General features: G+C 32.0%; 3 protein-coding genes across 3 annotated transcripts; 2 read left to right on the top strand and 1 right to left on the bottom strand.

Moving 5' to 3' along the window:
* The first annotated feature begins 15 nt into the window (after positions 1-15).
* Positions 16-7,196, top strand: LOC131850690 (RNA polymerase I-specific transcription initiation factor RRN3). Its single transcript, XM_059201006.1, has 7 exons — positions 16-896; positions 1,561-1,660; positions 2,289-2,441; positions 3,203-3,418; positions 4,427-4,791; positions 5,254-5,482; positions 6,051-7,196. The coding sequence occupies exons 1-7, from the start codon at positions 488-490 to the stop codon at positions 6,256-6,258; spliced, it is 1,680 nt and encodes a 559-aa protein (XP_059056989.1). The 5' UTR covers positions 16-487; the 3' UTR covers positions 6,259-7,196.
* A 1,171-nt stretch (positions 7,197-8,367) lies between these two features.
* LOC131850741 (probable RNA-binding protein 18) lies at positions 8,368-10,958 on the bottom strand. Its single transcript, XM_059201089.1, has 4 exons — positions 10,757-10,958; positions 9,985-10,070; positions 9,366-9,576; positions 8,368-8,944 (listed from the first exon to the last, which is right to left on the bottom strand). Exons 1-4 carry the CDS (start codon positions 10,769-10,771, stop codon positions 8,672-8,674), a joined length of 585 nt encoding a protein of 194 aa, XP_059057072.1. The 5' UTR covers positions 10,772-10,958; the 3' UTR covers positions 8,368-8,671.
* A 734-nt stretch (positions 10,959-11,692) lies between these two features.
* Positions 11,693-12,962, top strand: LOC131850706 (uncharacterized). Its single transcript, XM_059201027.1, has one exon. It carries the CDS (start codon positions 11,695-11,697, stop codon positions 12,622-12,624), a length of 930 nt encoding a protein of 309 aa, XP_059057010.1. The 5' UTR covers positions 11,693-11,694; the 3' UTR covers positions 12,625-12,962.
* Positions 12,963-15,090: the final 2,128 nt, after the last annotated feature.

The raw sequence follows: 15,090 nt of genomic DNA, 5'->3' as shown, positions 1-15,090 counted from the left end.
AGTCACTTACGTTTTACGTGTAAACTGATTTTTTGGTTACACACACGTGTTTTTAAAGTTAAATCTTAAAATTTCTTCATTTACACAATATAGTGTAACAATTGTGTAGTCAGATCGTTAATACACATTTTCTAGAAAATATTGTCTTAACTGTAGCTAGACGTTCAGTGAACTAAAAATGTAATTTTATGAAGAGCTATGTCCAAAGAAGGTTATAGTGCAGAAAAGAAAGAAGGAGATAATAAAGCTGTTTTAGAGAGACTACAAACATACTTAAAGGATAAGAAAAGTACTGAAAGTGTAGATACAGGTACCAGTTACAGCAAACCTAGCACAAGTTTCGAACAAAGTGCGCTCACCGTGCCAGCACTCGAAGACAGTAGTAACGTTTTAAGGGAGGTTCTAAACCACAAGAAGGCGGAATTACTACGCCAACCGGAAGTAATTGCTTATTTAAAGTCGGTGTCGTCGGATCTCAAGAAATAAGATGGCTGTGGCGGCTCAAAAAAGTGTAACATCGTTAATGCAAAAAACTTTAAATAGACAAGCAGCTATGGCCCGTTTAAAGTTTAAATTCAATAAAAACCAAGTAGAACATATACTATTGAGTTATATACAGAGTAGGAATGTAGGTAGTTATACTGAACTACTGAAAGTACTGCAGGAATATCAGTTAAATGATGATAATTTTCGAATTCTAATTGAAGATAGCTTGTCATGTGTCGTTTTGTTAGGTAGGGAGTGTAGCCAGTTTGTTGAACTAGTTTGTGGTGTGGAGTGGGCAATGCGTAATGAAGAGCTTGTGGAAATGTTCAATAAATTTGTTACAAGCCTTGTTACAGCACATATTTACCACTGTCCCAAAGTTATGAATGCTTTCATGAAAATGTTTAAAGGTAAATATAATTATTTTTTGTTGCTAAATATACAATTATTGCATGTCATTTTTTTATGGGTAATATTAAAAAATAACTAGTGAGGAGAGGGTCTGGTCCATACCAATTATAAGAATAGAATTAAATTAGCTTTATCAGGGTTACTAATTGTCTTAACTTTTTTTATACAAAAGAAATTGAAACTAAATAAACACTGGTAATAGCCCTGTACTACATATATTCCACCAAATATTTTTTTGTAAGATTAAATATAGCTCTAGCTATGATCCATATATTGAATGGCAACTGTCACATACTGTTTATTACATAATATATTTTTTCATATAACTTTTTGCATAAATATTGAGTACTTGCATAAATATTAAGTGCATATCGGTTTTTATGTTGAATGTTGCATGCCTAATACTTGTTAATGTTTATTAGATAGATAGATAGACACAACTAGATGTGATGAGTCAGCATCTCATATTAGTGGTAAAATAAAAAAATATTGGCATTCAATAGTCCTTATAATAAATTTATTTGAATAAAGATTATTTATATTTCTATTTTCTTCTACATTTACAGTAGATGTATGAAAATCATAATGTATGATGATGTTTTTTTTTATATGTTTTTAAATTTACTTGCAGGTATATAATTGTCATAATTATTTCTATTACAGCTGATGGTGAAAACTGGGGGGACAGTCCACCTGATGAGTCAATAGCTAAATGGTCTAACATTCACACAATTATTGCACAAATTGTTGCAATCATACCTATGTAAGTATACAACTGCTATGCTTTTTTTTAATGTAATGCGTAAGTTTTTTTCACTAATTAATATTATGAATTCTGTTTCTTATGCATGCATTTCACATTTTTTTATTAGATGAGGCCAGATTGCATATGAAATATTTATTTGTTTAAAAAGACATCAATATAAAATACATGAAATACTCCTAATATGTTTTTTGTTTTTAAGAGTTTATTAGTTTTTAATTCTGGACATGTTTATTTTATTTTATATTTTCAATTAGAGAGTTAAAGAAAATGTGATGAGACTTGTATGGAGTACTGAGTAGTAAATATTCAAAATATGTAGTAAACACTAGTTGTGAAGGGCCAGAGAGAGTTAAGAGTTCTGCCAAAAAACAGAAACAATTAGGCTTCTATGGCAAAACAAATCATATAAAATAACAATTATATGATTCTAATCTGAGTCATATATTTCTTATAGATAATCACAAATCCCAACTAGAAATTATTTATTAACTGAAATTAACTGATTTACAAAATTAATTATTAGTAATGATAGCCCCTTCTGTCCACTTCTGCATATATATTTTTATCACTATTTGACCATCCAGTTTGGCTGCTTATATTCTGATCTTGTGAATTAATATTACAGGACTAGTGATATCCTAATTAAGACAGTGATAGAACAATTCCCATACTACAAAGCTGGCTGTTACGTCAACAGGGCGTTTATATACAATTTGATATGGATGACCAAGTACATACCCCTACTACGGGAACAAATTATGACAGTAATAGTTAATAGGTAAGTGATAATGACTAGATTTAATAATTAAATAAATTAAAATTGATGGAAATTTAGATAATATTAAATTAAATAGGGTCAGCACAGTAATAATAATGGGATGATAAGATATATCTTATCAAATAGATCTGAACAGAAGGTACACGAAGTTGAATTTGACGGGGTTGTTCGGAGGAGAACATCGTCCGAACAACCCCCGTCAAATTCAAATGGGGATCGAAATTACGACGGCCTGAGCCAAAGTTTGAACCCCTAGTGGTGCCCTCAGATTAAAGTCGTATCCGTCAAGGGGGAGTTAGCCTTTAGCGGCTCCATAAGTACTTCCGCTGGTTTGCTTCCATCAGCATTCAGTTATTCATTCTTGATATACTATTCAGATAAATTGCAGTCCTCAATCTCAAGGACACAGGTGTAATGAGACAATTGGAAAAGGTTACCTGACCTCACCTCAGATATCTAGAGCATCTCAGTCTGGTGTGGGTCCATTCACCGCCTGGTCCTGATAAAATACTAATGTGACCATAGTAATCTAGTTTATGCTTCAAGCAATTATTATTGGGCAACTATATCACATATGCCGCCCACTTCCCTATGCGGGTGCATCCACCCGAATGGAATCTTTTAAGGAAAATCTAACTCAGGACATATATGTCAATTATAATAATTAAATTAAAAAGTTAACTTAAAGGTTGATTTCTAAAGTGTTTTATAAATAATTTAGAAAGTATTTGTTTTTAAATTTATATGAATTATTTTTTCAGAATGATTATGATGGATGTTAACATAGTAGACAATTCTAAGAATAAAATGCCAACCGAAGTATTTGAAATGGATATGGAAGATCAGAATAGTGTCTCCGAAACCCTAGACTACTGTATGCTGGAAATGTTGAGATGGCTTGAAGATGAAAGAGACACAACACTTAGTATGTTATGTAATGTATTTGAAAGGGTTATTTTACCAACTCATGGGATTAGGTAAATAGTTTTATTGTTTTTTTTTTTACCAAAAACTGAAGCGTCCAAATGAAAGACCATTAAAATCACTTATTATGCTATTTCTAAAATTAGCAAAATGTTTTTGTAGTATCAATTTTAGTATGCTTCTCATGAAAAATTACATCATGCATAATAAAAATAGTTTCAATAATAAAACAATAACTTTCATGAGGAAAACAACAGTTTATTTTTCAACAGGTCTATGGTATTTTGCATAAACATAAAGAATTCTTATTATCTTCATTGCCAGGGTACTTCAACTTATAGATAAAGAATATCTTTCATTTCATGGCACTTAAAACTTATGTAACAGATATATTCATCAATAACACATGTGTATTTTATTTGCGTACTTGTATGAGATAGTAATTTTATGATAACAAGATAATTATAGTCTTTATTTACAAACATTTTAAAGTCGTAAATCTGTACCTTAATAGTACAGACCCCCAGCAGATCAGTAAATTGGTTTTTGCTAGGAAGAAGCACTATATCGCACGATCAGTTGATTTAGTGTGATGACGTTTACAAAATAATTTCATACATTTGAATTAAAAAGGTATCCGGTATTTAACGGTTTAGCGCACCGCTTTACTTCCGATGGCCGCGGGTTTGATTCCTCGCACGGTACTATTTGTATTCATGACTATGTATCTATTTTAGTGTTTTCTATGTTTTATTATATATATTATTAATTCTATCATTTATCTAGTACCAATACACCCAGCCTGTGTGAATTGCCCTCGGTTATTATTATTTTTTATATGTCATTCAAGTCTATCAAATAGAAAAGTTTTTTATACACATCCAATATTAAAGTACTAATGGGTTCTTACCACGTTTTCGTTATTTTTGAGTTCCTGATATTTAGGCAGTTAACCTGTGATCACGGCTCTTGTATCAATCTCCTATAAATATACGTTACACACAAAATTTGGTACCAACCTTTATATTTGAAGAACTAAGAATAGTTTTTATTTCTTACAGACATGTCCAATTCTTGCTACTCTATGCTATATCAATAAACCAACAATGCGCTGATAAGGTCCTCTCGAACTTGTGGGTTGTCGCCGCTGGTCTTCACGGTTTGGGACCCGGGGCATTAGCCACGAGGCGGACCGCAGTCAGCCACCTCGCTGGACTCCTAGCCAGATGTGTCCGAGTACCTAACACTAGACTAGTACAATACTTGAAAAGTATGGCAGAATGGTGCCACTCGTACATAACGGCAACACAAGAATCAACTACAGCTAGTGACAACACAAAAGTTCATGGAGCATTCTATGCAATTTGCCATGCAATTTTCTATCTTGTAGCATTTAAAAATCATCACTTATTTATGAATAAAGGAAGTGAGTATTAATATTTTTATACCTTATCTGTATTTCAGTGGTCTAGCGGTTTAGAACATTTATTATAGTCGTGGTTTCGATTGTATTCATGTGTCTGATTAATAGGTATGATTGTTTATATTGGTTTGGATGATTCTAAGTATTTGTTTGAATTTATTAAGGTATTTCTATCACTTTTTAGTATATACAGCACAAGCTCAGCTTATAGTCCTCAAACCAGAGGCTTTTCTGTCAATTTCCTCTTTCTTTTCTTTTACTAATATAATTTTTCTATGATAAAAGTAGCATGAGTTCACTCCTTATAACGTTAGCTATCTGCGAGTAAAGGTCCAGTTAAAATCGGTCCACCATTTCAGAGATTTTTTAATTTAATTTCATATTTATTTTTATATATGGTAGAATAGCGTCAATTCTGTAATATGTTGTAGAAAGGAAAATTTTATGTTATTGCTCCGATTTCAGGTGTCAACTTCGTCGAATCGCTAAACTTACCTCGCCTCGTGACTTGCAACCTGAACCCGCTTCGCACGTGTCCGCCGCAAGTCACACACACATTCTCGTCAGTGACGAGATCTCACCAAGTGGTATACTGCCAAGCCATTATTGAGAAAAACATGAGACATACGTTACAGTCAACATCAATACAACAGTATGACGAATGGTTCCCGTACGATCCATACACATTACCTATGTAAGTTTAAAGATTCTTTCATTTGTTAACACCTTAGTCTTTGTCAACTATCTTCAAACTTAAAAATTACACTTATGCATGTAATTTCTTTATTAGTATCCCTACCATTTTTTTTATTGGACGATAATGGAATGCTGCACCCGTCTGCGCTAATGGTTTACGCTGGCAGGGCAGTAGTGGAGGATTATAAGATGAATGTGACATCTCGTCGTTAGATAATTCCTGGTGAATTTACCACAATGGTTTCCAGAGGGAGCCAACCTGACATGGTACATTGCTAGCAATGGGATCATTAGTGCACATTATTTCTGTCAGTTGTTTAATACAAGCTCCGCCTAATTTAGGAATAAATGCCTGCCCAGAATTATTTATTTTATTCATGTACAATAAAATAATAAATAATAAAAAACATGTCTACAAAAGTTACCATAAATGTTCTGTATGACCCACTGTTGTTCCAGTCCATTAAACAAATTGTTCTTTACTTATTTAGCGGCAACCATATACCATGACCATAAATTTCAAATAGTATAAAATATGTTGTAACATACATAATATTTCCTTTCAGATCTGGAAAAATAATTTGGCCGCTCTGCATTGAATACAAAGACTTTCTCAAAGGTGATGATGAAACACAGTATTCTTGCATGAAGAAGAAAATAGAAGCTGAGGAAGACGATTACCTGATGGTCACAGACTCCTCTCAAAAACTAGCTAGTTCTCTAACCAATACTGTATCACCAGGTTTCCGAACAAGCGAAAGTATATTTGTATAGATGTAAACATTAGGTATGTTTACATCACGTCATAGTTTAATAACAAACAGCAAACAATTAAGACGAAACCTATAAATGCAGGATGCAAGCAATTTTGTATAGCTGGGTGCGCTAAGGAAGAGAATACTGGGCTTGGATATTCACTTGTTTTAAACTCTTTTAGTGCTGTTAACCGCTCACCTTTACAGCTTCTCAGGACGAAAATGGGTGCAAGTACTGTTAGGCATTTCAAACTAGTGAAAGGTCTTGTTGTGGTCTCGAGACCGCCGGATGTGTCTAGTCTGGGCTAGAATTTAAGCTCCTAATTTAGATCCCCGTTAAAATGAAATAAGGGATCGATCAAAAGTTTTAAGTTTTTTTTTTTAGCTAATACAATATTATTTATTGTAGATAAAATTGGTTTTCTATTAGTAATAAATTATATGTCATTACTTTGTTTGTTCTGACTGAAATTTACAGCCAAAACTATGAGGCTGAAACTTGGAGCATAATTTTATAGTGTAACATAAACTATGAAAGGAAATCTGGAAATTGTCCTTCCGCGCAATAAGAGATCTTATTCCTTAGAACTTTAGATTTCGTTTTCATAATATCAGCGGTTTAATAATATTTAAACTACTGAACTACCCTGAACACTCAACTTACAAAAATTTTGTTATTGTAGAATCCCATTACAAAAAAAACTGTTGATATCCCAAACTTGAGTGTATAATGTACTCTAAAATATATATAGTGATATGGAATAATCTTACATTTTCAATGTTGGTGATAATTTGGATGTTTGGTCTTTTCAAGACTGGCAGAAGTATAGAGAATATTCATTCTTAATGATTTTATTTCTATACAAACATAAACCAGTGTTTTATTTGTCAAATAGATCTCTATTTTACTCATGGTATTTCAACCTATTTTTTTTATAGAATAAGTTTGTTACTATAACCAGTTATGATTATAATAAAATATTTATACTTAAAATTTGTTTTACTGAAATGAAAGATCTTTTTAAAGTTACATTTTATTGGAACAAATAGATACAAGTTTTGTAATATCTATGTCAGTCCCGTTATGTAACAAATTACTCTTATACATTCACAATATTAGATCACACGATTATTATAATTAATTATCATTATACTAATTCACTCCTGAGTACGCATAAATACTTAAAATTAAATTGAACACACAGGTATTACAACATGTTAAGTTTTAGAAATTCGGAGACAACGATTAATACTTAATAACTAAAAACTTAGCCTTATCACTTTCAGTATCTTGTGTAAATCGGTAACCAGTTAGGAATAAGCTCTCCCAAACGCGAACTAGTTGGCGGATCGCGCTCTTTAGTTCTTTAGATAAAACTAGCCTTCTAAAAAAACCGGACAGGAGTATGACTTCGAAAAAAAGTGAGAACGAACTTATCATTTTGAGAATAATATGGTGTAGTTAGGAAAAGCTCTTCCAAATATTAACTAATGGAGATCGAGCTCTTTAGTGCATTTGATAAAATACTAGCCTTGTTAATCAAATACAACAGAACAAGTAAAAAAGCTAGAACGCTAAACTACACGTGAAGTATAAAAAGTCGAAACTATATTTGCGAACTAAAAATACAAAAACAATTGCTTAGAGATAAATTGGCTTACTGCCTTTTCTGACTTAAATAGTGAGCGAGCGATAATTTATTTATTTACGAATCAGTTTTTTTTTACATTTTTATGAACAAGACAGAGACATTTCAGACTGTACTTGAATAATAAAATTAACAAAAATAATAATCTAAAACATGTTTTTGAGAATGTTACATCACAATCTTATAAATATAATAAATTCATTAATATAATGAAAGCAAAAATCACAACACATAATACACGAAATAATAGTATTCACAAATTAATCAGATGTTTGTAGGATTACAAACAAACAGGCCTTACAGTTCTCGTACATATATTTATTATCTAATGTGATTGTTAATTTAAATAATTTATTATCAAATACAACACCTCATACCTTGTTCTTTTTTCTGTACTGACATAACGGCTTTAAAAAACTGTTTAGTTATTAATTTTGACAAATCAGATTAATCAGATAGTTTAAATGAATACAAAAAAGGAACCAGAAAAATCTGATATTTTATTTGTATTTGTATAACATCAACAAATCTTTTATCTATCCGTCATACTACCGATGTTCGCAGGATCGATTCCTCGCACGGTTTATATAGCTACTCATAAGTACGATTGCTGAGTATTTTCTAGGTCTTTCATGTATGTATTTACAAAATAAAGTAACTAAGTATTTATATCTGTTGTCTAGTGCCCATAACACAAGCTCTGATTGGCTTGGGACTAGACGGCGTTGTGTGAATTGTCCAGGATTATTATTATTTGTCACAGGTTAGAGAGACTTAACATGATTATCTTTTTTTATGGTACGGATGTCGTCGCCTAAACGAACTGGCAGACTTATTGGGTGGCTGATGCTGTTTCGTCTGATATTGAGCAATGACTGGAGTTTCATTCGCTGCCAACTTATTTATAACAAAGTCATCGCCCGGCTTCATACTTTCCATCATCTTTAGTTTGGCCTCAATGGACTGGATGGCAGTCTTTTTACTGAGTTTTAATTCCGGTTTTGCTCCTGCCAATGCAGCTATACCTAGTTCTGGTTTTGGTTTATCTTGATCTTCCTGTGAAAATAACAAAATTTAATACTCATATAAAATAGACTAAATCAACAATGTAAATAACTTAAATAGAATGAAGTTAAATGATAAAGTGAATGGTATAATGAATATAAGAAATGAGTAATTTGATTTAGTGTAAATGATTACTCTACTGTTATTTCATCACCACTGTTGCTATTAGTTGCAGAAGCCACAAAACATTAGTTTTTTACTTTAGCATAGAGTAATGAATGTACATCATAAAAATACTTGATTTTTCTTTGTTTCGAAAATTAAAGGACACATTGTGCCATTAATATTATAGTGTCCGTTTCTTGTATAATTATGATAAACAAACATAATTGTTGGAAAAAAATAATTAATTTGCAAAATAGATTGAGTCCATCCACATAATAAAAAAGAAATATAACAAAACTATACTTACTGCCATATTCTTAGCAAATTTTACACAAATCCTTTTGGTGCCAAGGAGTTGGCCATTCAGTGAGTTCATGGCGTTAATAGCATCCTGTCTCAGCTTGTACGTAACAAAGGCAAAGCCCCGTGGTTGGCCAATGTTGGGGCCACTCCGATGAAACAGCATATCAAACTTTTCGATGTTTCCATACACACGGACCATTTTCAGTAATTGATACCGGTAATAAGAAAAGGAATCATTTATTAAAAATATTCATAAACTGGAATAGATGTAGAGGGGATAAAAGTTGTAAGTATTTATGACTAGCTGTGTTACCCGCAACTTGTATGCCTATATTTTTTTTCTTTAAATAAATAAACTTGGCAATAGGAATACCACATAGCTCAAGTAACTGAAAAGAAAACTATCTAATAGCAATCAGAAATGCGTAGTTCAAGTATGAGAAGTAATGGTCAGATTTTGTAGCATTGCAGTTATGTACAAAAACAAGTAATTAGAAAAAATCTGACAGTCCACCTGATGGAAAGTGGTAACCAAGTTGCAGAATCAAACAATATACATTGCAACTCCTCATGTACTGACAACGATTAAAAAAATATATACATTAAAGATAAAATAATCATACTCATTAACTCGTGTATCAAGATTGCCGATCCAAAGTCTCTTGTCACACAACTCATTCTGTTGCATCGGCTCCAAGTACAGTGGTAGCTGAAATAAAATAACATTAAATTATTTTCTATTCTATTCTAAATATATAATTACATAATGTAAATAATCTGCCTTTAAAAAGAAATTAAGTTAAGTTTCTTGCTATTTCTTCTCAATTGAATCTGTATACTGAAATGGATAATAAGGAAAAATATTAACACAAAAAACTTGACATTTTTAAGTGGCTAAAATGTCATACATGAATAAATTATTTCTGATTTGATTTGAAACAAATGTTAGGCTTTTGTTTTTTATGAACAATTATGCATTTAAAAATGTTTTAAGATGTTTTTTGATTGCATAATGATGAATATCGTGTCGGGTACACGTTCTAACTGTACACTGGCGGAATAGAGGATAATGGAATGAGCATGTCATGTCAGGAAAGTTAGCCCATCATGGGCTGCTTATCTGAAATTAAGCACAATGGTTTCCAGGATGATCGCGTGGAGGTCAATCTGACATAGCCTGACATATATAGCAATGAAGCTAATCCATAATGCTAAGAATACATTCCACCCTGTTTTAAGACGTGAGTTATAATAATTGTATATTTTGTCTCATCATAAAAATCAAGTTAACTGTCGTTAGAGAACAATTAAATAAATTCGTGTTAAGTAGTAGTTATGAATAAATAATTAATTATTACAAAAGACAATAAATTAAGGAAATGCTAAAATACATACCGTAACATCGTCCATGTTGACGCACAAGGATACAAAGTAGCTGCTTTATTTATTTCAAATTTAATATGTAGATCTCACGATGTCAAATATCGATAAACTGCTTTCATATTGTAATTAGTAATTTGGAAATGCATACAAGTATAAGACTGCTTTTATTTGAAGAAAATAATATTGATTAAGTAAATGGTAATTTTACTTTACTGATATAACTGAGTCGACAGACGTGTTGACTGTGACAGCAGACATTACTGTCATTTATGGATGTAAAATTTCAATTGCAATCTGTGCAACTCTTTTTTTCAATATGATAAATATGTAAATAATGATATGCATTATTATTACTTTAGTAGTTTAACGCCCATATTAAAGCCAGCTTTATCAAAACGAAACGATTTTGGCGTGAAACAGTGCATATCTCTTTATTAGAGTCATAGTTTCAATCAAATTAAAGTGAGGTTTCGACTTTTATACAATGTTATTTGCTCTGTAGGCTGTACGGTCTAAGACTTTTATCACAAAAAGAGATGTTATTATTTGCTCTGTATTCTAATCACTAATCTAATCTGTCGATGTCAATTGGTAAATGAGCGGTAGCTATCAAATACTATCAATCAGAGTCATTCGAAGTGACAAACTATATAGCAATTTTCCTAATATTTTCATGTTTTTATTTGGCGGAACCGACTTATTATAAGAATTTATATTTAATGTTATATATCCTCTTTCACTTGGATATAAAAATATAATACAATATTTTTTCATCAGTTGCATGTATATTACGGTTTAGGCAAGATACACTCCTGACTCCTGATCACATCATCAGTGATCACAACAATTTCAAATATTACATATTTCCTGTCATTGCTATTTATATTAGGAGCCCATAGTACTTCGAAGTTTCACTTAGAATTTTTTATATTATATTCATATAGAAAATCATGAAGAAAATAAATAAGAAAATACCCGGAATTTTACCGCCTCCACCTAAGACAGAAATTGATGGCAAAATCATTGATTTATCAACGAAAACCGTCCAAGAATTGAGAGAACTTAGTGAGAGACAGTTAAAACTTCTTAATAACAAATCTTTTATAAATAAATTAGCAGATAAAGGAGATAAAATCCAGTCGTTTTATAATAAAATAGCTAGTACATTAAAAGAGAAGGAAGAGGAAGAACAGACATGTCGTTTGTTTAATGGTATGAAACTTGATAGTTCAGCCGTGGAGAGTGTGGAATGGGAAGGAAAACTTACAAGTAAAAGTGATGAATATCTAGATTCTGATGACAATAGTGAACCTGAGGATGTTCTACACATTCTCAGTCAAAGCACATCCCTAGAAAAACAAGTGAAAGTCTTAAAGCCTGAGAAATCTACAATAACAGCAATAGACTTGGCAGACATTAGTGATGTACCACATGTAAAGTATTTAGTTGATAAAACTGAACACAATGTGAATATAAAACAGTTAGAACAGTTCAAACCATACAAGACAACAAAATCAAATGTACATGATCCTGAAAAAGAGGTCCGTAGGAAAAAACATAAAAACTGGGAAGTCACTGCGGCAACACCACCACCTATTGTGCATGGTCCAGCAAAGTTATTGTCCTTAGAGGAATCATTGAAACTCCAACAATCATATAATACACATTTGAAGGAGGTTGAAGCCAAACATGCTGCAGAAAAGTTGCTAGCTCGGACTGAAATTAAAATGGCTGCCCTTCCTGCAGATATTACTAAGTTTGGTAAGTATAGAGAAGCAGATAGTGATGATTCAGATGTGTCAGACATTGATGGTAGTGATAAAGAAGTTCATGATGAAGAACCAGAGAGAGGTGGTGTTGTTTTCACTGTTATGAAGTAACATTAATAAGACTGTTGAAATTAGAGAATGTTCTTAATTTAAACATATTTATACGTTATGAATTTAAATTTAGAACAGTCTATGTTAAGGCAAAGCCGCAACATAGACTAAAACATTACACTTTTCAAATAGAGTTATAGTTCAATTGATGTGTGATAAAATCTAAAAAATACTAAATTAGAAGCCAGTGCAGATGATAAGCATTAAATAAGTATATAAATATGGCAATAATAACTAAACAATATATCATAGTCTGAAAGAATTGGCTATAATTGAATGGTTTGTATTTTGAAACTAGTAGATTGTTGAGAAACTATTTTTGTTTATGAAATTATGTATTATGTTTATGAAATTATTAATAATTATTCAAATATTCCTTTCTGTATAAGTATTACTTTGAGTCATACATTGAGTTTAGATTGTCACACATTTAATTTATATATTTTTTCTTTTTACCGAATAAAATATGCTACTCATTTGTATCTTGAATGAATACTGGCATTTACCATTTAAACTGTAAGATCTGCATAAGCAACTCAAGGTAATATATATATAATTCTCTTGGTCACAGCACCATACTTGAATGGCTGGATTGATTTCACTAATTCTTTTTTGTTGTGTTTGTTAATTCTCTGGAAAAGGTTCTTAGGAAAATATAAATTAAGGAAATCTATTTTTTTTTAATAATTATACCAATGTAAATTCAATATTCATTAACTATGAACAGACAGGACAATGGTTGTATACCAGTCCTTACAAGCAGCATCTGTACAGGAGTATAACGGGAAACGGGCTAGCCAGAAATCACTGCACCGCACCATATTTTTAGGGCGCCCAATGATCCATCTGTTAGATATCCAGACAGCCAGTGGCGTGGCCACTTGTGGCCATACATCACAACTGATTATACTCTTATATTAGCATGTTATGTGGAAGCTGTGGTAATTTACACTAACATTAATAAGAAGGAGACATGCAAAAATCAACATAGAAAATGCTGCACAGACATTCTTTATGCCATCAGATAATATTATCAGCACTGTGGGTTTTGTAATAAACTTTTTTGCAAAGAATGTAATTTATGCAAAGTTTGAACCTTTTTCTGTTATTTATTTATTCTTTTGCATAGGAAATTGTATACATGGACTTAATCTATCTATATATAATAGACTGCATCAGCCGTCAGCCATGTATACAATTTCGTATGCAAATTCATTGTCTGCCAGTCAACTGTCCCATTGATCAGAGATAATATTACTGATTACTTTGTCATTTTAATACATATGTATACAATGTTACCTATGCTCTATACATCATTTTTGTTTAATTTTCATGTCTATGTAAAGTTATTAATGTACATACAATACACAGATACCTAAGATACAATGATTTCTTAACTAAACCGAATAAATACATTTGACTTTTGTGCCTTGTGTAGACTATGGTTAATTTATGAAAAACAAATCCTTATGAGTATACAGTTTGTAAGCTGTTGCTAACAATACTCCTTTAAAATTACAGTACATTATATTAATATCTACAGTTTTGTAAATATATATATACATATTTACGTATGTAAATATATATATCAATTCACATTTGCAATTACATTTTAATTGCTCTTCTTATAATGTACATGATGTACAAAACGGTTACAAACGAGTATGATTAAACTGTAAATACTTATTTATGTTAATTTCATTACATCTTTATACTAAATCGATGTATTTTTTATTATTTCCGTTTACCCCATAAGAGGCTTAGCGTGAAGATATATTAGAACTAATAACTGTTTATTTGTCTACACTTTGCCTAAAATCTAGTACCACTACCACCTATGAAGGGGGAAAGGAGATTGTTAGTAATGTGGACTCTTGACCCCATTACTAGCAATGTACCATGTCAGGTTGACCTCCACGCGGTTCCCCCTGGAAACCATCGTGATAAGTTCGTGGTGAGGTTGTCACGATGGGCTAACTAACCTGACCTCATGTTCATCTTATCATCCTCCACTGGTGCCCCGCCAGCGTAAACCGTTAGTACCATTCCATTATCATCCATAAAAAAAAAAAAACCACCTATGAACATTTTATACGCGTCAACACCGGTAAAGATACAAGTTATAAGGTACTGGTTTTACCCGTGCAGTAGGTATAAATATCGAATACAATCCACTATGGTTTTACTGTACAAGTACCCCCAGGATATACCGTTGGCGCAGGCAGATGCACAATTCCATATTCATCCCTTGAAGTCATTTCTTATGCTACAATAGTGACAAACAATAAAAAAAGTCATATTTTCATACTACGATCATGGCAAACAAGCGTACGGTCCATTTGATAGTAAATGGTGATCGTAGCCTATGGACTCCTGAAACACCAGGGTGCAACGTGCGTGTTGTCGACCCTTAAGAAACCTTAATATACCCTTCTTGAGAAACCCTATGCTGTAGTCTCTCTCGAG

The sequence above is a fragment of the Achroia grisella genome, unplaced genomic scaffold (assembly GCF_030625045.1).
Source record: "Achroia grisella isolate CSIRO2021 unplaced genomic scaffold, CSIRO_AGI_Agris_v1 utg779, whole genome shotgun sequence".
Lineage (NCBI taxonomy): Eukaryota > Metazoa > Arthropoda > Insecta > Lepidoptera > Pyralidae > Achroia > Achroia grisella.
This window is presented reverse-complemented; position numbering and strand designations above follow the sequence as displayed.

What these genes read in the sequence shown, in the direction of transcription:
- LOC131850741 (XM_059201089.1), bottom strand. An exon ending in CTTGATACACGAGTTAATGA is followed by an intron (nt 9,577 to 9,984) that starts GTATGATTATTT and finishes TTCTTATTACCG; the next exon opens with GTATCAATTACTGAAAATGG. An exon ending in AATTTGCTAAGAATATGGCA is followed by an intron (nt 8,945 to 9,365) that starts GTAAGTATAGTT and finishes TTATTTTCACAG; the next exon opens with GAAGATCAAGATAAACCAAA.
- LOC131850690 (XM_059201006.1), top strand. Translation starts at nt 488, where the DNA reads ATGGCTGTGGCGGCTCAAAAAAGTGTAACATCGTTAATGCAAAAAACT. An exon ending in TTTCATGAAAATGTTTAAAG is followed by an intron (nt 897 to 1,560) that starts GTAAATATAATT and finishes TTTCTATTACAG; the next exon opens with CTGATGGTGAAAACTGGGGG. An exon ending in ATGACAGTAATAGTTAATAG is followed by an intron (nt 2,442 to 3,202) that starts GTAAGTGATAAT and finishes TTATTTTTTCAG; the next exon opens with AATGATTATGATGGATGTTA.
- LOC131850706 (XM_059201027.1), top strand. Translation starts at nt 11,695, where the DNA reads ATGAAGAAAATAAATAAGAAAATACCCGGAATTTTACCGCCTCCACCT.